Raw genomic sequence first — 22792 nt, 5'->3', positions numbered from 1 at the left:
GCTATACATGAAACACATTTACGTCCTTTAATCTGCCTCAAATATTCATAATTGGGTTGAGATGCTAGTCTCTACTCTTTTAGCTCTGGTGACAATCGAATTGCTCTCGCTTATCAGTGCTGCTTTTAATTACTGTGGCGCTGCTTTACAAGGCAAAATAGCCATCGCTGACCTCATGAGAGAGAGCGATGCTGAGGTTCGAGTAAATGAATTCCGGTTTCAAGATGTTTCACAGCAGTTTTTCAAAACATTAGACCTACTTGATGAGTGAGTGAAAAAAAAAAAAAAAAAAAAAAGATCTATAAAGATTCATGCTCCCTTGTGTTCCACTGCAAAAATATCAGCATGGGCTTGGAACAACATGAGGGTAAGTAAATAATGACATTTTTATTTGCGTGAACTATTTCTTTAATAGATGTCAAAACTTTCCCTTAGATGTTCTCGCCAGCGTAACTTCTACAAAATATAAAAAAAATGACAATAAACAAATACAATCTTAGTAAGCAAATTTATTTTCGGTTTAGGAAATACATTTAAAATGACAACATAAGAAATGAGTTTTATATAGATATATACAAAAGACAGAAACAGTGGTAACAGAACACAGCCCCAGAAAACACTGAGCAATCACATGGAGTTTGTCCTCTTGTAGGCCACCATACTGTTAACCTTGTGAATGGAAGTAGTGAAGGACCGCAAACGGACCTCTTCTGATTGGTCGATGAGTTGAGGACCAGACTCCTCCCATTGCTCAGGTACCTCCAGGTCTTTGTCTGTGTAGATCAGAAGGTCGAAGGCACCTGTATTGTTAGAAAAAAAAGATATAAAGTAGTAAAATAGTATTACCGGTAGTTAATTGCAGCAGCAGTAACTGGAATGTCAATCATTTTTTCAATGAATTGTGCAGCCCTACTAGATAAGGAGTTTTCATTTAGATTCAGACTAATTTTCTAATGAATCATTCAGACCGACTTGTGAACCTGTTTAATTGATTCACTGAAAAGGACCGCCTTCAAAAGAGCAATTCGTATCACTATACCAGCAGTTCTCAATATTTTTTTGGTCATGCTACCCTTTGAAAAAAACATTAAAATATTGAAATTTCTGACATTATTTTCTCACCCGTTTCTTCCGTGAAACACAAGAAAAAAGGATGAGAGGATTGTGACTGTCAAGCTCCAAAAGCACCATAAAAGTCGTCCATGTTACTTGTGCGCTATATTTCAATACTTCTGAAGCCATACGAAGACCGAAATTTAAGTGTTAATTCATATCTTGACTTATTCGAATCTGGCACGCGCGCAAATGCGTCATTGTTTACATTAGTGCAGCACAGTAAGCGCACCTAACACATTAATATAAACACCTCGGGCATTTATATTTAAAATAAAATAACTTTAAGTACAAAGGGCTTCAAGTACATAAGGATTTTAAAGCCCTGTTCACATCATGCAATACGATCCCATTCATTTTCAATGAATGCACAGCGACTTCCGGAGACGCGACAGAGATCGCCGTGGCGAACGACAATACAAGTTGAGAAAATTTCTACTTTATGCAAATAACGAGCGATATTCGCAAGAGACTACCAATGAGAGTGAAGACAGTGGAGCTAACATCCGTCTGCTGTGAGGTGAAGATACTGTAGACAAATGCAGGCAAGATGGAGAAGTTAAGCGTTTCTGTGAGCGATTTCACCGTTTCATTTGTCTGTAACCACATACATGAATATGGGCTAATAAAATGATGCGTGGAAAACCTTGTCGGCATTCTGAGTGAGTTTGATTTATATATAGATATAAAATTAATCTTGTGGTTTTTTTTTTCCTCCCCTTTTCTCCCCAATTTGGAATGCCCAATTCCCAATGCGCTCTAAGTCCTCGTGGTGGCGTAGTGAATCGCCTCAATCCGGGTGGCGGAGGACGAATCTCAGGTGCCTCCGTGTCTGAGACTGTCAATCCGTGCATCATATCACGTGGCTTGTTCAGCACGTTACCGCGGAGACATAGCGCGTGTGGAGGCTTCATGCTATCCTCCGTGGCATCCACGCACAACTCCCCACGCCCCACCGAGAGCAAGAACCACATTATAGCGACCACGAGGAGGTTAACCCAATGTGACTCTACCCACCCTAGCAACCGGGCCAATTGGTTGCTTAGGAAGCCTGACTGGAGTCACTCAGCACGCCCTGGATTTGAACTTGCGACTCCATGTGTAGTAGTCAGTGTCTTTACTTGCTGAGCTACCCAGACCCCCCAAATTCATCTTGTTTAACGATATGATGCATTAAGCACTGCTGCAGATTATATAAATGCTCTCCACTGGCAAATGTTCATTTTTAGAGGCAAGAGAACTGATTCCTTGTCAAATTAGAATGATATCTTAGTTTTATCAGCAGTATCATCTGAAATCAGCATTGTCAAAAGCTATTATGGCCAGTTGTGCAGTCCACCAATAACGTTAGAGCTGCGGTAGCAGTAGGAACGCCCACTAGCGACATACATCGCAGAGTCTAGCGACACCAAGCGACAATGGTGGTGAACAGGGCTTAGTATATAGGGCAAACTGACAGCCTAACTTTGATCAATTAAATAAGCTTTAGTCGGAAATCCTGTTTTTGTTGTGCTTGCTCAATTGACCATTTCTTACAAATCAATCCAGAACACAGACTGTTTGGTATGGTAATGTATAGTCCATTAGCAAAAACCAGACAGTTATCATGCAGCTATGGATGTGTATGGAAATGACTCTTGAACAATCACAGATGTACTTACATGCAGTCTCTAACAAAGGCAAGAAGGTGACAGTGGCTGTGATCTGCCTGATGACAGAACGGATTTCCTCTTGAATGGCTTTTATGGACTTCTCCTTTGGGGCGCTGGAATAAGCATGTACAATTTTAAATGTACATATTTAGATTGTAATATACATTCCTGATCAATCAAATACATTTTTAAATGTCTTGTCCTTTTATAAGTGACTGTGAATGAATCTGAGGTAATGTAATTCAATCATTTCAACTATATACCTGCTCTCCTTTGCTGCCTTATCGCACTCTATGTCAAACTGCCATCGCTCCAGTACCTCATTCGTCTCCAGGCATGTGATGACCACCACCAGCTTCTGCACCGTGCACTCAAACAACCATTCTGCAGAGAAAACAACCAACTGCAAAGTAAAACTACACATTCACCTAAAAGATATTTTGAAGGATATATGAGGTGAAGTCAATAGGGGACCTAGCTCCAAAAAATGACAAAGGCAGTAAATAAAATAACCCATATGACTTGAGTGGTTTAATCAATGTCTTCTGAAGCGATACATTCGCTTTGGGTGAGAAACATATTACATTTAAGCCTTTATTAACTATAAATCTCTTGAACAGTGTAGGCTTCAAGACGGTGATTCTTTGACGCTGTACGCAGTTGACGGGTACTCAATCCCGGTATTATTATACACGGTTTTTCCTGCATTGCCCATAATATGTCGAGAAGTCTTGAAGATCCAGACTTTGAAACCTCTTTATGTACTTGCCCATATATTTACAGTGCAATGCCATAAGCCTAGGTAGGACCATGGATGGCTCCTCATTTCTGTGGTTTGGTCAGTGAAGCTAGTCTTTCTAAATTATAGAAATAAGGTGTTAATTAAATTCGGTTCAGTTTGATTTCACATAGCACTTTCAAGTTAAAAACTCTGCATTGACTTAAAAAGGTTTCATTATGTAGATGGTGAAGAAAAAACAACAACTCATGACCAAACATAAAATTCAATTAAGTAATTTCATTATATATTAACTAAATGCAATTATGTAAGAAACGAACTGCCGGCATGTGGATGACCGAACGTGTCAGTCACCACCGGAGACCATTTTTAACCCAGGAAAAACCCTGCGTTTTCATTTTCTAGCATTTACCATCAACCTTTTGGTGACCGCGAAAAGTATCTCATCTTACGACTAAACGAATGAACATCAGAGGGTATGTTGTAGGACACAATGCAACTTACTAAAATGTGTCAACTTTTATGTAATCGACAAATCTGCTAAAGGGGTCATGTCATGAGGAATCAAATTTTCCTTGATATTTTGATATACAAGAGGTCATTCTACTATAAAATCATGTAGCTTTGCTTTCTTTGGTCCATCTGCACTATTTTTTAATTGTTGGTGTATGTAGTCATGCACTAGATGGACGTCTTTTGACTGTTTTAAAGTGCAGGATGTTACTTGAAACTGGATGTGTGCGCATCTACTTTACACCATGCTTTGGACTATGTATGTGCTTAAGGTGGATGTGTTTTCAGCGTTTTTCAGCGTGGATTGCTTGTTTTTCCGGCTCATATCAATATGGATTGCTTGTTTTTCCGACTCATATCAATATGGATTGCTTGTGAACCATTCAAAGGAACTGTTATTGAAGGATGGGGCCGTTAAAAACACTTGGACCCGATGCAAAACAGTAAGTAACTGTTCCATTAGTGAATGTTTCAAATGGCGTTAAAGTTTTACAGAGGTGCTTAGGCCAAAACCGAGAGTTTCAGACAGAGGGCCAGAAAAAGGGTTGTCAAGTAACACTACTTAATTAGTTTTGGTGCAAAAAGCAAAAAAAAAAAAAAAAAAAAAAAAAAAAACCTTAACATTATCAGTGGACCTCAGGGAAGATAAAACTATTTAAAAAAAAAAAAAAAAAAAAAAAAAAAAAAAAAAAAAAAGAGCATTTCATGACCCCTTTAATGTTGAAATGACATGTAGAAAATGAATGGGGAATATCTCATGCTTTGGATATGCACCTATGCACACTGCATGCACACTAGCAGTCGTCTCACGTCCCAAGATCTGTACCCGACCTGAATCAAACCGAATCACGTCTTACCCAAACCGCATAAATAAATTTTTACAAAAGAAAAACCCGACCCAAGACAAACCCGATAAAATTAGACCGAGAACAACTGCAATTTATTTAACCCGACTGGACCCGAATGTAAAAGGCAGTGACGTCTGCACAGCCTGGCCGCACCAGTATCCAGGAGGGTTTGGTCATTTACACATAGAGGCGTGGATTGACAGAGAACAGAGAAGAAGGGGGATAATAACATTTATGATGTTGTATTAAAATGACTGACTGGTAAACCCCACTGAAGTGCAATCGCCTTGTTTTTTTACAATCACACAGTGTTGCAAGAGTTCTTGGCATAGGCAGGAGGTTTGGTAAATTGCACGGAGCAGCGCGGATTGTCAGAGAACAGAGAAAAAGTGAGATAATAACATGTATGTGTATTTGTTTTAAATAAAATATTGTTAAACGCCCGAAACGAATAATGGCGAGTCGGCATATTTTAAAAGAATTCAGGTCTTCTTCGGTACATTCGGTAAAAGCACATTTGTTTAAAATTGCTAGAGGCTACTTATACGTCCGATAACTAGTCAAAGTTTTGGTCCCGAACCCACGCGGGTCTCGGGTCGTACCTCGGTTTTCGAATCTAATTGGACCCATGAAGACCTCTAACGCACACACGCCAAGTGACAATCATGTGCCCAGTCTATTCTCGGCAATCTGTGTCGCCACAACGTTACTTTTTAAAGTATTATCGCAAGCCCTTGCAATATGCATATCGCGATACATTTTCGATGTTTCGATAAATGCGATATGTCATGGTGCCCTACAACGCTGTGTAGGGATTTTGTACAGTGCTTGGAGCGTGCATCAAGCATGAGGAAGTGTGTGAACGAGCTTCTCTCATGAACGCACCAAAGAGACTGCAGATGTTAAGATTTATAGTGAATAAGGACTTAAATTATGGTCTGTGTCTCACCCAAAGTAATCACATTGCTTCAGAAGACATGGATTAAATCACTTGAGTTGTATGCTGCCTTTATGTGCTTTCATTGTATGGATAAAAATGCATCATACAAAATATTTTCTTTTGTATTCTGCAGAAGAAAGTAAGTCATACAAGTTTGAGGCTGCGTAAATGATGTTTTTATCCATCTGTAAAAGATGGTCTTTGTAATGAACCTTTGAGTTGTGAGATGACATTGGTGAGGTAGTTCTTCAGCTTGGTGTCAGTGGTCAGCTGAAGGCTCATGTCATACTGTGTGACTCTGGTGAAGGTCTCTGCTGGGTAGATTCCTCGCTGGTACAAGATGCTGTTGATACCAAATGCTACCAGAAGACAACAAACACATGAGTAAATACCTATTTATTTACTGGAACAAAGAAATCAATCAGCGCATAAATACAAAAAATAAAATAATACAATTACTAACGCACCGAATAACGCTCAATCAACATTCGTCAGACCTAGTCTTTGCACCTCACAACGTGATTCCGACTTGGTGAGTCACGATTCGACTTCAAAATGATTCGACTCAATGCGTCTCAATGGTGTAGCCATGAAAATATTTTTCAAAGTACATTACCATTTTCAGTGTTGGGTGTAATGCATTACTAAGTAATTAAATTACTTTTTCACTGAAAAGTAAGGGATTACTCTTAGTTTTTCAGTAATTAGTTACTTCTGATTTTATTGCATTAAATACTGTATAGACTATAGAACATTTCTATATAAAACAAGTTACATTTAAAATCGAAATTTAAGGTCTAATGTTAAAATTTATGTTTTCTAATTTAACACCGCCCCTTTAAATTCTTTGGCCAGTTCATGAATAATTTATTTGATTTTATATGATTTATTTGAAAAAATTAAAAGGGTTTTAGAAAGTAATAAGTAACGCAATAACTTGTCAGACAGAGTAATTAGTACAGTAATCTAATTACACTGTGGAAGATGTAATTAATTACTTTTTAGAGTAACTTACCCAACACCGATTACTACTTTTTTTTAATATGCCGTTTATGATCTGTGTGAATCAATGAGGAATCGTTTGCGAAAGCATCGAATCTTTTTTTCGCAAACCTAATAAACAGGCTATATTAGAGCAAACAAGCACTAAATGTGCATCAGATAATCGCCTCATCAATCCGTATATTTTATTAAACCGAAACAAAGAGAGAAAAATGGTCAAAATGACATTTACTTTATTCAAAAACATACAAAAGCATTCAACGACTCCTGGACGCATTTTATTACTTACAGAAGAATTCAGCAACAAGCTCCGCACTTCCTTTCAGTGTGATCCCTTTCAGCGTCTTCGACATCTTAAATGTAGTTTAATTTAAGTCAGTTTATGCCTGAACAATGTTTCGCTTCTTGCTTCTCTCGACCGCCCTTCAGTTTGAATCCAGACGCTGCGTCTGACGTAGGCGCATACGTCATTACGACAACACGGAACTGCCCGGTTTCTTCTTCTTCATCATCATGTGAGGTTTTTATGGCGGTTGGCAAGCCAGCTTCCGGTGCATTACCGCCACCGACCAGACTGGAGTGTGAAGCGTCGATGGGATCTCCTGTCTAAGCCTGCTGTTATTTTAAGATACACTATATTGCCAAAAGTATTCGCTCATCTGCCTTTAGACGCATATGAACTTAAGTGACATCCCATTCTTAATCCATAGGGTTTAATATGACATCGGCCCACCCTTTGCAGCTATAACAGCTTCAACTCTTCTGGGAAGGCTTTCCACAAGGTTTAGGAGTGTGTTTATGGGAATTTTTGACCATTCTTCCAGAAGCGCATTTGTGAGGTCAGACACTGATGTTGGACGAGAAGGCCTGGCTCGCAGTCTTCGCTCTAATTCATCCCAAAGGTGCTCTATCGGGTTGAGGTCAGGACTCTGTGCAGGCCAGTCAAGTTCTTCCACACCAAACTCGCTCATCCATGTCTTTATGGACCTTGCTTTATGCACTGGTGCGCAGTCATGTTGGAACAGGAAGGGGCCATCCCCAAACTGTTCCCACAAAGTTTGGAGCATGGAATTGTCCAAAATCTCTTGGTATGCTGAAGCATTCAGAGTTCCTTTCACTGGAACTAAGGGGCCAAGCCCAGCTCCTGAAAAACAACCCCACACCATAATCCCCCCTCCACCAAACTTCACAGTTTGCACAATGCAGTCAGACAAGTACCGTTCTCCTGGCAACCGCCAAACCCAGACTCGTCCATCAGATAGCCAGATGGAGAAGCGTGATTCGTCACGCCAGAGAACACGTCTCCACTGCTCTAGAGTCCAGTGGCGGCGTGCTTTACACCACTGCATCCGACGCTTTGCATTGCACTTGGTGATGTATGGCTTGGATGCAGCTGCTCGGCCATGGAAACCCATTCCATGAAGCTCTCTACACACTGTTCTTGAGCTAATCTGAAGGCCACATGAACTTTGGAGGTCTGTAGCGATTGACTCTGCAGAAAGTTGGCGACCTCTGCGCACTATGCGCCTCAGCATCCGCTGACCCTGCTCTGTCATTTTACGTGGCCTACCACTTCGTGGCTGAGTTGCTGTCATTCCCAATTGCTTCCACTTTGTTATAATACCACTGACAGTTGACTGTGGAATATTTAGTAGCGAGGAAATTTCACGACTGGACTTGTTGCACAGGTGTCATCCTATCACAGTACCACGCTGGAATTCACTGAGCTCCTGAGAGCGGCCCATTCTTTCACAAATGTTTGTAGAAGCAGTCTGCATGCCTAGGTGCTTCATTTTATACACCTGTGGCCATGGAAGTGACTGGAACACCTGAATTCAATTATTTGGATGGGTGAGCGAATACTTTTGGCAATATAGTGTATATTAACCCTTGTGCGTCAACAAAGTTACTCAGAGGTCCTTCGAGGACAAAAATGTCTGCGTTAAAAAACCGCCATAAAAATATTATATATTAATATTATTTTCCACTTTCACTGAGTTAATATTTTAACCAACATCAGTCCTGATCATAACTACCAAATATTCATTAATTTTCAGGATTTTAACCCTTTAAATGCCAGTTTTTTTACATAATGCCACTGTTGTTTTTTATGAGAAAAAAAAAGAAAAAAAGAAAAAAAACACATCAAATTAATTATTTTCCATATACTCCATTTCCATTTTTATTTTTTATTTTTTTATTATTATCACAGTCTGGGATATGTCAATTATTAGCAACAACATTGATTTTGATGCATTATTTTATTTTTTTGTGCCTTGTCAGATAAAAAAAAATAAATAAATAAAAAAAAACTCGCACTCAGGACCTTAGAGGACAAAAATGTCCGCGTCAAAAAACTGCCATAAAAATATTATATATTAATATTATTTTCCACTTTCAATGAGTTAATTTACATCAGTCCTGATCATAACTACCAAATATTCATTCATTTTCAGGATTTTAACCTTTTAAATGTCACTTTGTTTACATAATGCCACTGTTGTTTTTCTACACACGCACACACACACACACACACACACACACACACATTTCTCAATACACACATACAAAACACACTCTGACATCCAAACCAACACACCCACACAATTTTAGCTGCATCATTTATTCAATTGGCCTGCAGTGCTCTATAATACAGCAAACAGATAATAGGAAAAAAGCATGTATTTGCTCCATAGGCTAAACATGAGAAAAATGGCGCCATCTGGTGGAAAATATTTAAAATGTCAATTTTGAAGCCAGGGCTCCAGAATGAAATCATAATATCACAGAATTCATGATTTTGCGCTTTAATGGCACTGGGATCAAATATTGCAGTTTTAATGGCTTTCAATGGGGACATTTTTGTCCTGAAGGTCCCGAGTGTAACTATTTTGTGTACACGGTGTATTATAGATGTATTACAGGAACTGAGGTTGAAATATCAAAATTCCCCCCAAAATACACACCTTTGGCAAAATGTATGCCGTTGGCAATAACACAAAACAAAAATGTCCCGAAGGTTGCACTATATATTTTCATTTGTTCTGCAGATCCTTTAAGCAGAGTTTGTAGATTAAATGTTTCTTCACCTGTATCTCTTACTACTTTAATAACCTCTGACCTTTCTTTTGCATACTTTGTACATTTTATTAGTACGTGCTCCATTGTCTCTGCTTGACCACAATTATTACACTGTCCTGTTTCATGTTTTCCTATTATACTTAATGAATGATTTAGCCCAGTATGACCTATTCGGATGCAAGTGATAATTGAATCTTCCTTCCTGTTATTATAAACTATTCTCCCATTGCCTACTTGTCGCTGAATATTATACAAATGTCTGCCCTTAGATTCACTGTTCCATGCGTCTTGCCATTCATTATTAACATATTGTTTAATTTTTCCTTTAATCTCTTCCTTACTGAGTTTGTCTGTATCCGTGTGCTTTAATGCTTGTTTAGCTATCGATAAATTCATTACCCTCCACTCCCACATGAGCTGGTACCCACAAAAACGTTATTAAGCTTATATTTTTTTATTCTTAACAAACTTGCGAGAATCTCATTGATAATGTCTTGCCTTGAAGAATGTAGTCCACTTGCAAGGCTTGACAGTGCTGCATGAGAGTCAGTACATATTACTACTGTCCTTGGTTTTACATCTTCTACCCACTGGAGAGCTAACAACATGGCAATTAATTCCGTTGCATACACAGATACATGATCAGTTATTCTTTTCTTAATACTGTTTTGGGATTTTGGGATATATACTGCAGCAGCTGTGCGACCAGAGAGTGGATCTTTGGATCCATCAGGTATATGTGTAGCCTTGATGAATACACCTGATCTAAATACTGCTGGACAATAACCTCCTTTGGGACATCTTTCTCATTCTTGATCTTGTTTTGCAATTGTAGGTCAATAATAGGCATAGGATATATCCATGTGGGAACGTTAGATAAAACCACAATAGGGCTGACTGCACATTCTGCAATACCAGCTGTCTGTGCTTCCCTATTAGCAGTCCATCCAAAGATTTTAATGTTATTATTTCCATGTTCCCAACACTCCTCCAGCATGCTCTTTACTGGATGACTTTCTTTATGACCTTTCACATTAGCCCAATAAGTCATTCTCAATTTATACCTATGAAGATATAAAGGAGCTTCCCCAACTTCTACCTGCAGTGCTGGAATTGGAGATGTTTTAAAAGCGCCACAGCATAGGGCTTGAGCCTTCACTGCTTCTATCTGTTTAATTATGGATGCAGATGCAAGTCCTTAAACTATACTCCTGTAATCCAACCTTGATCTGATTAATGTACAGTATATTCTTTTCAGTGACAATCTATAAACTTCCCATTCAACTCCTGATAAACATCGTAGAATATTTATTCCTGCTGTTTTACACTTCTCAATCAGCTTTTTAGCGTGTGCTCCAAATGTCAATCTAGGTTCCACCTATACCCCAAGGTATTTTACTACTGAAACTTGTTCCAGTACCTGTTTATATCATTTCAATTTAACCTCTGGTAGAGCTTTCCTTTTTGTGAAACACATGACTTGAGTTTTAGCCACTGATAATCTGAATCTCCACTTATTTGCCCATGTCTCTCAACTGCTTTCTGTAAACTTTGTGACACATATGTTATATTACGTTCCTCTTTTCCATATTGCCCCATCACCTGCATAAAGTGACCTTCCTATGTCTCCTTTAATATGACTAAAAACGTCATTTATCATAATGTTAAATAATACTGGACTACATACACTCCCTTGAGGAGTTCCATTGTCTATCTTGTATATCTTAGAATACTCTACTCCTACCCTAACTTGTACTGTTCTTTCAAGAAGAAAATCCATAATCCAGTTACACATCTTTCTTCCAATTCTCATACTTTTAAGTTTTATTAGAAGCCCCTCTTTCCAAAGCATATCATATGCTTTCTCAATACTGAAAAACACACTGTAACAGGGGTTAGAGGGGAAAGGAGGAGGCGAGAACCGGCTTGATAATATAAATAATAGTTTAATCAGAAACGTAAGCAACACAGACAGACAGACAGACAGACAGGTGTCAGACAGCTGCCCGTAACATTCTCTCTCTGTCGCACTGCCGTCTCCGGTCGCCTTTATCCCTCTCGGGCTTCATCAGCCTAATTAAGGTCCGGGTGTGCGGAATCACGACCCGGCCCGCCCTCCGCCCTGCCACACAGACCTACCATTACCTCTCTATTTGCTTGTGCTTTTCTAATATCTGCTTCCAGACATAACACAGCATCCATAGTACTCCGACCTGCCCGAAATCCACTCTGATATGGAAGAATAAGTCCTTTTAGTTCCATTATATAATTGAGTCTATATATAATCATTCTTTCCATCAGTTTACATAAATTAGCAGTTAATGCAATAGGTCTGTAATTATTTGGACTTATCCTTTCCAAGTTTCCCTACTGGCACAATAATTCCACACTTCCATTAGGAAGGAAGTTTACCTGCATTCCATATCTTATTAAACAGACTTAAAATTATGTTTAATGATCTGTCTGACAGATGTTGAATCATTAAGTAACATATATCATCTTTGCCAGGAGATGTATGCTTAACTCCACCTAAAGCTCTTTTTAGCTCATATAAGGTAAATTCTGTATCTAAAGTGTCTCCAGGAGAATTTCTTTTCACCAGCACATCTGGATTCTGGCTCTTGTTCTGCTCTCTATAACTTTTTATTTCTTCTGACACATTATTGTCACTATGCACTCTAACAAACCAAACACATCCACCAACATTTCTGCTTTTTCAGTGTCTGTCACTGCTATTCTTCCTTCATCATTTTTTAAGACAGGTAGACTTTGATCTGTCCACCAAGGAACTGCTTTCCTCTTTTTACACTTTCCCTTTTTTCCTATGACAATGTCTGTTATTTTATACAAAACTTCACATATTTTCCCATTAAACTCTTCTATATCCTCCGCCAACTCTAATTCTAATCCTGTTAATTCTACCTCACCAAGATATTTATATGCCTCCCAGTTTGCCTTTTTAAATCTCCATCTTGGAACCGTGTTTTATTATACTCAGAAACATTCATACCTATTTGCGTTCATCGTAAACGCCCACTGTTTTGATTGGCTAACATCGTGCAGCCTCTCAAATACAGCCATATATGAAACTCAGTCAGAAGAGAATGAACAAGCTTCACAACAATATAAAACTAAATTTCAGGGGTTACACATAATGCACATCCAACACATTGCATCTGAATATATTAAACTGTTCATCTCAAACACAGCAGCACCATAAAATATCAAACAATCATGACATTTGAAACATTCCTTAATGGAACAGTTACTTACTGTTTTTCATCGGGTCCAAGTGTTTTTAACTGCCCCATCCTTCAATAACAGTTCCTTTGACTGGTTCACAAGCAATCCACATTGATATGAGGCGGAAAAACATGCAATCTGTGCTGAAATATGCTAAAGACACATCCACATCCAGTTTCCAGTATCATCCTGCACTGAAATGCACATCACCAGAAACGCATCTAAACGGTCAAAGACGTCCATCCAGCACATTAAATAAATTAACAATTAAAAATAGCGCAGATGGGCGCGAGAATGCGTCCATGATGCGTTTGCGCTCAAACAGCAAAAGGCAGCAGCTGAATGAAACCAAACTGCTTCTCCTCTTCAGAGTTGTAACTTGACACCGCATCTTTTAAAAGCAGCCCGAGACATGTATCAAGCTGTCAAAGATGTCTGTCTGTGCATGTTTAAATACAAAAATAATTGAAAATATTCCAGATGGGTCCCCTTTGGTGTTCAGGAATAGTTAGGCCACTGTAGGCCTATTTGTCCTGCTCTCTCACTCTGACTACGAACTGAAGCACCAGTGGGCGGAGCCAAGGGTGTGTTGATGTATATGTAGGCGTTACTGTTTATTCGCTGTAGAGGCGGTCATGAATTAATGTACTAGTGACGTAGGGTAGTTGCGGAAGTAGAGAACGTGCCATTTTGCAGCTTGGTTTTAATAAAGACTTTTATTGTATTGGGGATTAAGTTTTGAGTTCTGAAATTTACAGTTTATGTTTGTATAGTAGAAAGACCACTTATATGCCAAAATATCAAGGAAAATTTGATTCCTCATGGCATGACCCCTTTAAACTAAATATCATGGGTTTTTCCTATTTTGGTGGCATATTTTAAAAAAACTCAATATATCTCAGAAAACCAAATGTAGGCTATAAGTCAGCAAGGCATAAACAACACATTTCTTAATGCCAACACAGCAATGGCCATAATGGGCAAGTGACAGTTCTGTTAACTGGCCCGAAACTCTCTCACACTCTCCCTGGGCCATTAAGCCATCCTTATTGTCGAGCCTTGTCTTTGGGATCGTCACATTTCTTTCTGCTCTAACAAATTGGATTTCACCATTTGGCAGCGAATGTTTATCCATACGGCTGTGCAATGATGAAATACGACTCATACGCCACACAGCACGTTATCTGGCTGTTTTCTTATTCCAGGATAGATTCCCCTCCGCACAGATATGCAGCTAGCATACATCCTCAGACTAGAACTTAGAAAACTAATAACTAGCTTCTGAAAAGGGGCCAGATAGATAAATAGCCAGTTTATGCTACTATGGATTTATCCATGCTAAGTTTTTAGTCATTTATGCAAGGAAATAAAATTAGGAGTACATGTTCCTCAAATGCTCTTCTACATTTTTTCATATTGCAGGACTTTATTTTGGTCCAAGATTCAGTGGTTTTTACAAGCACATCTGTTCTGTGTCAGCCAATGAGGTGTTAAGGGTGTTAAGTAATTGTTTTCTTCTTGGCCATATCTGTTTATTAAAAAAAAAAAAAAAGAAGCAAAAATCTTGGTTCCAGTGAGGCACTTCCAGTGGAAGTGAATGGGGGCCAGTCCATAAATGGTAAAACACTCACTGTTTCAAAAGCCGCAAGACATAAACAATATGCGTGTTAACATGATTTTAATGTGATAGAATCGCTTTCAACCCTAATCTGTGTAAAGTTCCAAATTTCCAATATCACAACTTCGTTGCCATGACAACGCAACGCCGGTAAACCCTGTAAGTGATCTTATTCAGTGTTGGGTGTAATTTTGATTACATAGTAATTAGTTACTGTAATCAGTTATTAAAAATTACTTTTAAAGTCAAAAAGTAGTGTAATGCATTATATTTCAAATTCGTGTAATCTGATTACAGTTACTGACACACTTTATCACCCTAGAATTATGTTAATATGTATAATGTTTACATTGTGTGGCTTTTAAAACAGTATTTGAATGTTTATGCACCTTTAACTTCTATTGCAAGTGCCTCACTGTAACTGTGTTTTTCTTTTTTTTAATAAACGAGGGACGAGTCAACATTATTTACTGTGGTATCCAACACAAATGCTGTTGATTGAGCTTACCTTTACCTACCTAACCCGGAACACACCTTTAATATCTTAGATCACTCTCAACTCAAGTTAATAAATGGATCTTGTTTGTTCTAGCCAATAATACTGATGCATTACGAACCCTTAAAATTGTGCTTTGGTAAGTCATAATTATGAGATAAAAGTTATAATTTTAATGTGAAAGTCATAATTATGAGATAAGAAGTCATAATTTTGAAATAAAAGTCATAATTATGAGACAAAGTCATAATTTTATGTGAAAGTCATAATTATGAGATAAAAGTTTATAATTATGAGATACTTTTGACTTTTATCTAAAAATTGACATTTAAAATTATGAATTTTATCTAAAAATTGACTTTTATTTCATAATTATGACTTTTATCTCAAAAGTTTCACTTTTTATCTCAAAATTATGACTTTTATTTCAAAAGTTTCACTTTTTATCTCAAAATTTTGACTTTTTATCTCAAAAGTTTCACTTTTTATCTCATAATTATGACTTTTTATCTCAAAAGTTTCACTTTTTATCTCATAATTATGACTTTTATTTCAAAATTCTGACTTTTTATCTCAAAAGTTTCACTTTTTATCTCAAAAGTTTCACTTTTTATCTCAAAATTATGACTTTTATTTCAAAAGTTTCACTTTTTATCTCAAAATTATGACTTTTTATCTCAAAAGTTTCACTTTTTATCTCATAATTATGACTTTTATTTCAAAATTCTGACTTTTTATCTCAAAAGTTTCACTTTTTATCTCATAATTATGACTTTTATTTCAAAATTCTGACTTTTTATCTCAAAAGTTTCACTTTTTATCTCAAAAGTTTCACTTTTTATCTCATAATTATGACTTTTATTTCAAAATTATGACTTTTTATCTCAAATGTTTCACTTTTTATCTCATAATTATGACTTTTATTTCAAAAGTTTCACTTTTTATCTCAAAATTATGACTTTTATTTCAAAAGTTTCACTTTTTATCTCAAAATTATGACTTTTTATCTCAAAAGTTTCACTTTTTATCTCATAATTATGACTTTTATTTCAAAATTCTGACTTTTTATCTCAAAAGTTTCACTTTTTATCTCATAATTATGACTTTTATTTCAAAATTCTGACTTTTTATCTCAAAAGTTTCACTTTTTATCTCAAATGTTTCACTTTTTATCTCATAATTATGACTTTTTATCTCAAAAGTTTCACTTTTTATCTCATAATTATGACTTTTATTTCAAAATTCTGACTTTTTATCTCATAATTATGACTTTTTATCTCAAATGTTTCACTTTTTATCTCATAATTATGACTTTTTATCTCAAAATTCTGACTTTTTATCTCAAATGTTTCACTTTTTATCTCATAATTATGACTTTTTATCTCAAAATTCTGACTTTTTATCTCAAATGTTTCACTTTTTATCTCATAATTATGACTTTTATTTCAAAATTATGACTTTTTATCTCATAATTATGACTTTTTATCTCAAAATTCTGACTTTTTATCTCAAATGTTTCACTTTTTATCTCATAATTATGACTTTTTATCTCAAAATTCTGACTTTTTATCTCAAATGTTTCACTTTTTATCTCATAATTATGACTTTTATTTCAAAATTATGACTTTTTATCTCATAATTATGACTTTTATTTCAAAATTATGACTTTTATTTCAAAATTATGACTTTTTATCTCAAAGGTTTCACTTTTTATCTCATAATTCTGACTTTTTATCTCAAAAGTTTCACTTTTTATCTCATAATTATGACTTTTATTTCAAAATTATGACTTTTTATCTCAAAAGTTTCACTTTTTATCTCATAATTATGACTTTTTATCTCAAAAGTTTCACTTTTTATCTCATAATTATGACTTTTATTTCAAAATTATGACTTTTTATCTCATAATTATGACTTTTTATCTCAAATGTTTCACTTTTTATCTCATAATTATGACTTTTTATCTCAAAAGTTTCACTTTTTATCTCATAATTATGACTTTTATTTCAAAATTATGACTTTTTATCTCAAAAGTTTCACTTTTTATCTCATAATTATGACTTTTTATCTCAAAAGTTTCACTTTTTATCTCATAATTATGACTTTTATTTCAAAATTATGACTTTTTATCTCAAAATTCTGACTTTTTATCTCAAATGTTTCACTTTTTATCTCATAATTATGACTTTTTATCTCAAAAGTTTCACTTTTTATCTCATAATTATGACTTTTATTTCAAAATTATGACTTTTTATCTCAAAAGTTTCACTTTTTATCTCATAATTATGACTTTTTATCTCAAAAGTTTCACTTTTTATCTCATAATTATGACTTTTATTTCAAAATTCTGACTTTTTATCTCAAAATTCTGACTTTTTATCTCAAATGTTTCACTTTTTATCTCATAATTATGACTTTTATTTCAAAATTATGACTTTTTATCTCAAAAGTTTCACTTTTTATCTCATAATTATGACTTTTTATCTCAAAAGTTTCACTTTTTATCTCATAATTATGACTTTTATTTCAAAATTATGACTTTTTATCTCATAATTATGACTTTTATTTCAAAATTCTGACTTTTTATCTCAAAAGTTTCACTTTTTATCTCATAATTATGACTTTTATTTCAAAATTCTGACTTTTTATCTCAAAAGTTTCACTTTTTATCTCAAATGTTTCACTTTTTATCTCATAATTATGACTTTTTATCTCAAAAGTTTCACTTTTTATCTCATAATTATGACTTTTATTTCAAAATTCTGACTTTTTATCTCATAATTATGACTTTTTATCTCAAATGTTTCACTTTTTATCTCATAATTATGACTTTTTATCTCAAAATTCTGACTTTTTATCTCAAATGTTTCACTTTTTATCTCATAATTATGACTTTTTATCTCAAAATTCTGACTTTTTATCTCAAATGTTTCACTTTTTATCTCATAATTATGACTTTTATTTCAAAATTATGACTTTTTATCTCATAATTATGACTTTTTATCTCAAAATTCTGACTTTTTATCTCAAATGTTTCACTTTTTATCTCATAATTATGACTTTTTATCTCAAAATTCTGACTTTTTATCTCAAATGTTTCACTTTTTATCTCATAATTATGACTTTTATTTCAAAATTATGACTTTTTATCTCATAATTATGACTTTTATTTCAAAATTATGACTTTTATTTCAAAATTATGACTTTTTATCTCAAAGGTTTCACTTTTTATCTCATAATTCTGACTTTTTATCTCAAAAGTTTCACTTTTTATCTCATAATTATGACTTTTATTTCAAAATTATGACTTTTTATCTCAAAAGTTTCACTTTTTATCTCATAATTATGACTTTTTATCTCAAAAGTTTCACTTTTTATCTCATAATTATGACTTTTATTTCAAAATTATGACTTTTTATCTCATAATTATGACTTTTTATCTCAAATGTTTCACTTTTTATCTCATAATTATGACTTTTTATCTCAAAAGTTTCACTTTTTATCTCATAATTATGACTTTTATTTCAAAATTATGACTTTTTATCTCAAAAGTTTCACTTTTTATCTCATAATTATGACTTTTTATCTCAAAAGTTTCACTTTTTATCTCATAATTATGACTTTTATTTCAAAATTATGACTTTTTATCTCAAAATTCTGACTTTTTATCTCAAATGTTTCACTTTTTATCTCATAATTATGACTTTTTATCTCAAAAGTTTCACTTTTTATCTCATAATTATGACTTTTATTTCAAAATTATGACTTTTTATCTCAAAAGTTTCACTTTTTATCTCATAATTATGACTTTTTATCTCAAAAGTTTCACTTTTTATCTCATAATTATGACTTTTATTTCAAAATTCTGACTTTTTATCTCAAAATTCTGACTTTTTATCTCAAATGTTTCACTTTTTATCTCATAATTATGACTTTTATTTCAAAATTATGACTTTTTATCTCAAAAGTTTCACTTTTTATCTCATAATTATGACTTTTTATCTCAAAAGTTTCACTTTTTATCTCATAATTATGACTTTTATTTCAAAATTATGACTTTTTATCTCATAATTATGACTTTTTATCTCAAATGTTTCACTTTTTATCTCATAATTATGACTTTTATTTCAAAATTCTGACTTTTTATCTCAAAATTCTGACTTTTTATCTCAAATGTTTCACTTTTTATCTCATAATTATGACTTTTATTTCAAAATTCTGACTTTTTATCTCAAAATTCTGACTTTTTATCTCAAATGTTTCACTTTTTATCTCATAATTATGACTTTTATTTCAAAATTATGACTTTTTATCTCATAATTATGACTTTTATTTCAAAATTATGACTTTTGTCTCATAATTTTGACTTTTACATTAAAATTATGACTTATATCTCATAATTTTGACTTTTTATCTCAAAAGTTTCAATTTTATCTCATAATTATGACTTTTTATCTCAAAAGTTTCACTTTTTATCTCATAATTTTGACTTTTTATCTCAAAATTATAACTTTTTATCTCATAATTTTGATTTACCAAAGCACATTTGTTTAAGTGGTGGAAATGGGCTTCATAGTATGCAACATCCAGTCCAGCATACTTCAGTTTTAAAAGATCCTCTAGGCCTATATTACTGTTTTTATCTTCAGTTTTGCAACTGCTTTGCCGTCTGAAAGGCTGAGCCAGCAGCATTTTATGAAGACACAACAGGGTCTCTGTGTGGTTGCAGGGGGAGGGTGGAGAGGGTGCTAGCCGGAGTGGAGAAAATGGATTCCTCCCTCGGGGGACTCGCTCGATCTGGAGACGCTCAGAAACTGGAGCTGCATGTATCCACTGAGACTCCAGTGTCCACATGGGATGCAAGGGGAGTTATGGTACTCAGGTGATCCATACGTTAGGGTTTTCCGGTCACTGAGGATCTGACAGTTGGGTATTCTGGTGTGTTACTAGGGTTGAGTTTCTGTGTTATATAAAGTGTTTCAGTTGTGGACAGATGTGGTGGGTAGTTTAAGTCATTGTTGGTGATCTCTTATGCATAATACAGGTTTTTGGGATCAGGGTAAGCCTAGGAAAGAAACTAGGGAAAAACAAAGGACTATCACACAAAAAATGCACTTGTGCATGGAAAAACTTTCTTATGCCACGGGTCAGGAGCTGCCGTTGCTAGTTCAAAAGATGCACACAATCCTCTATTAGTAATTCAAAAATATCACTTATGATAACAGTAAAGCCATAGCTGTAGCGTGAGTAAGAAGCTGAATTCAGCCTCGTGTGATAGTCAGCTTGCTGAAAATAATGGGATTTTCTCTATAGCCATTCCAACGGTGCCCTCCTTGAGAATTTCCTGGTAGCCGGTTCGTTTCTCTCTTCCGCCATGTTGAATATTTACATCTGCTCCCAACGCAGAAACTCCGTATGCAAGCACCCTGAGTATATGTGATTACTACGTCTGTTGTGTCTCTCAGCTGTGATAAGCCTTAATGCTGAAGCTGTTAGTTTAATTGTATTTCCCAGCTGTAGTGTAGTAGTAATTCGAGCGATCATGGAGGGAGAGACAATGCCAATGACTTCCAAGAAACTGAATTAAATGACTGAATGTTGTAAAATCAACTGGCTCACAACACATAAAAACTGTCTTTTGTTGCCAGCTGATGGCTAAAATCCTTAATGTCACAGGGAAAAATGAAAAGACACATCTAGCTGCTGTAAAGCATCCGTGTGCTGCTGTTCTAAGACATCAGCACTCTTGGAACATCTTCATCCAATCAAATTCTATATTATATTATATTAACTATCAGTGACCAAAGCATTGATATGGATGATATTTATGTTTTTATGGTTTTTATGAAGCAACTAGTCATAAAATGTTATTTTTATGCATATTTTGTTTTAGGATGAATTTGGGAAAACCCTTGCAAAGTTGCAGTACTGGGCATTTTAGGTTGTTTTTTGAGACAGTAAGTGAAAGTTTTGAATTCATAACACAATTCAACACACAAACATATATGAAAGATAATTTATTACAAGCATTAAGGGTAAATTCATGAAGAATTAAGAAATTTGACTGTGTATTACTAATGAGGAGTATTGATGTCACAGTGTGTTTCCATCGTGTTTCCTAGGACTCTTATTTTGAAGTGGTTTCTGTCCTCTGTCTTCTGTTTCCCCCAGACTACATTTCCCATAATGCACTGCCCTCATCACTGCCATCTGTTCCCCATTGTTCTCACCTGTTCTCCATTCCCTTATTAGCTCTTATGTGTATAAATACCCTCTAGTTTTGTTCCCTATTTGTCAGTTCTTGTTTGTTGCTGTTTGAGTTTATGTTTGTTTCACTTTCATCATCTTCATTAAAAGCCTGCAATTAGATCTGGCGTCTCTTATCTCAGCAACTACAATTGATGTTGATGACATTTTCTGGTAATTAAAATATAATATTCCCATTTCTATGTAATGTAGTATATTTAATATACCATAAAACAGTCAATAAATGTAATGACAGCACAGCACAGAAATCAGCTAAAAATCATATGACCACTAATACCCAGCTTTGCATTTTGCTATGCTTTCAAATTGACAAAAGTCAATATTTTCTGGGAATATAATTATTCAGTCAGTAAACATTTTAGGAATTAAGAACTTTTTTTACAGGTCAAATACTTGCTTGGGAAATTTACATTTACATTTATGCATTTGGCAGATGCTTTTATCCAAAGTGACTTACAGTGCCCTTATTACAGGGACAATCCCCCTGGAGCAACCTGGAGTTAAGTGCCTTGCTCAAGGACACAATGGTGGTGGCTGTGGGGATTGAACCAACAACCTTCTATTTACCAATTCAGTGCTTTAGTCCACTATGCCACCACCACTCAAATTGCTAAATAAGTTCCAAAAGTGTCAACAATTGTCACCTGGTGATAGAACTTAACACTTGTGCGAACTTTGAGACGTTTTTGTCTTTCATTTTTGTCTTGTTTTTCACTCATTTTGGCTGTATTAATGCCAATGGCATACATTTTGCCAAAGGTGTGTGTCTTTGGCGGAATTTTGATATTTTAACCTCAGTTCCTATAATATACTGTGTACACACGTTACATTCAGGACAAAAATGTCCCCATTGAAACCCATTAAAACTACAATATTTGATCCCAGTGCCATTAAAGCATAAAATCATGAATTATATGATATTATGCTTTCATTTCGGAGCCCTGGCTTCAAAATGTACATTTAAAAATATATATATATATATTCCACCAGATGGTGCCATTTTTCATGTTTAGTCTATGGAGCAAATACATGCTTTTTTCCTATTTTCTGTTTGCTGTATTATAGAGCACTGCAGGCCAATTGAATAAGTGATGCAGCTAAAATTGTGTGTGTGTGTTGGTATGGATATCAGAGTGTGTATTAAGAAGTGTGTGTGTAAAAAAAAAAAAACAAAAAAAAAAAAGCAAAAAAAAAAGTGGCATTTTGTAAACTGGCATTTTAAAGGTTAAAATCTTGAAAATGAATATTTGGTAGTTATGAGCAGGACTGATATTGATTAA

At 34.9% G+C, this 22792-nt stretch overlaps 1 protein-coding gene across 1 annotated transcript; it reads right to left on the bottom strand.

The window, feature by feature from the left end:
• Positions 1-505: 505 nt before the first annotated feature.
• LOC127454271 (mitotic spindle assembly checkpoint protein MAD2A-like) lies at positions 506-7255 on the bottom strand. Its single transcript, XM_051721365.1, has 5 exons — positions 7097-7255; positions 6018-6164; positions 3029-3149; positions 2775-2878; positions 506-800 (listed from the first exon to the last, which is right to left on the bottom strand). The coding sequence occupies exons 1-5, from the start codon at positions 7158-7160 to the stop codon at positions 628-630; spliced, it is 609 nt and encodes a 202-aa protein (XP_051577325.1). The 5' UTR covers positions 7161-7255; the 3' UTR covers positions 506-627.
• Between the last annotated feature and the right edge of the window lie 15537 nt (positions 7256-22792).

The sequence above is a fragment of the Myxocyprinus asiaticus genome, chromosome 2 (assembly GCF_019703515.2).
Source record: "Myxocyprinus asiaticus isolate MX2 ecotype Aquarium Trade chromosome 2, UBuf_Myxa_2, whole genome shotgun sequence".
Taxonomy (NCBI): domain Eukaryota; kingdom Metazoa; phylum Chordata; class Actinopteri; order Cypriniformes; family Catostomidae; genus Myxocyprinus; species Myxocyprinus asiaticus.
Note: the sequence above shows the minus strand (reverse complement) of the source record. Positions and strands in the feature narration are given on the sequence as shown.

Excerpts from the sequence above, each read along its gene's own strand:
- LOC127454271 (XM_051721365.1), bottom strand. The coding sequence starts at position 7,160 with ATGTCGAAGACGCTGAAAGGGATCACACTGAAAGGAAGTGCGGAGCTT. Across the intron at positions 6,165-7,096 it reads GCTTGTTGCTGAATTCTTCT|CATTTGGTATCAACAGCATC; the intron begins GTAAGTAATAAA and ends GTCTTCTGGTAG. Across the intron at positions 2,879-3,028 it reads AAGGCAGCAAAGGAGAGCAG|CGCCCCAAAGGAGAAGTCCA; the intron begins GTATATAGTTGA and ends TGCTTATTCCAG.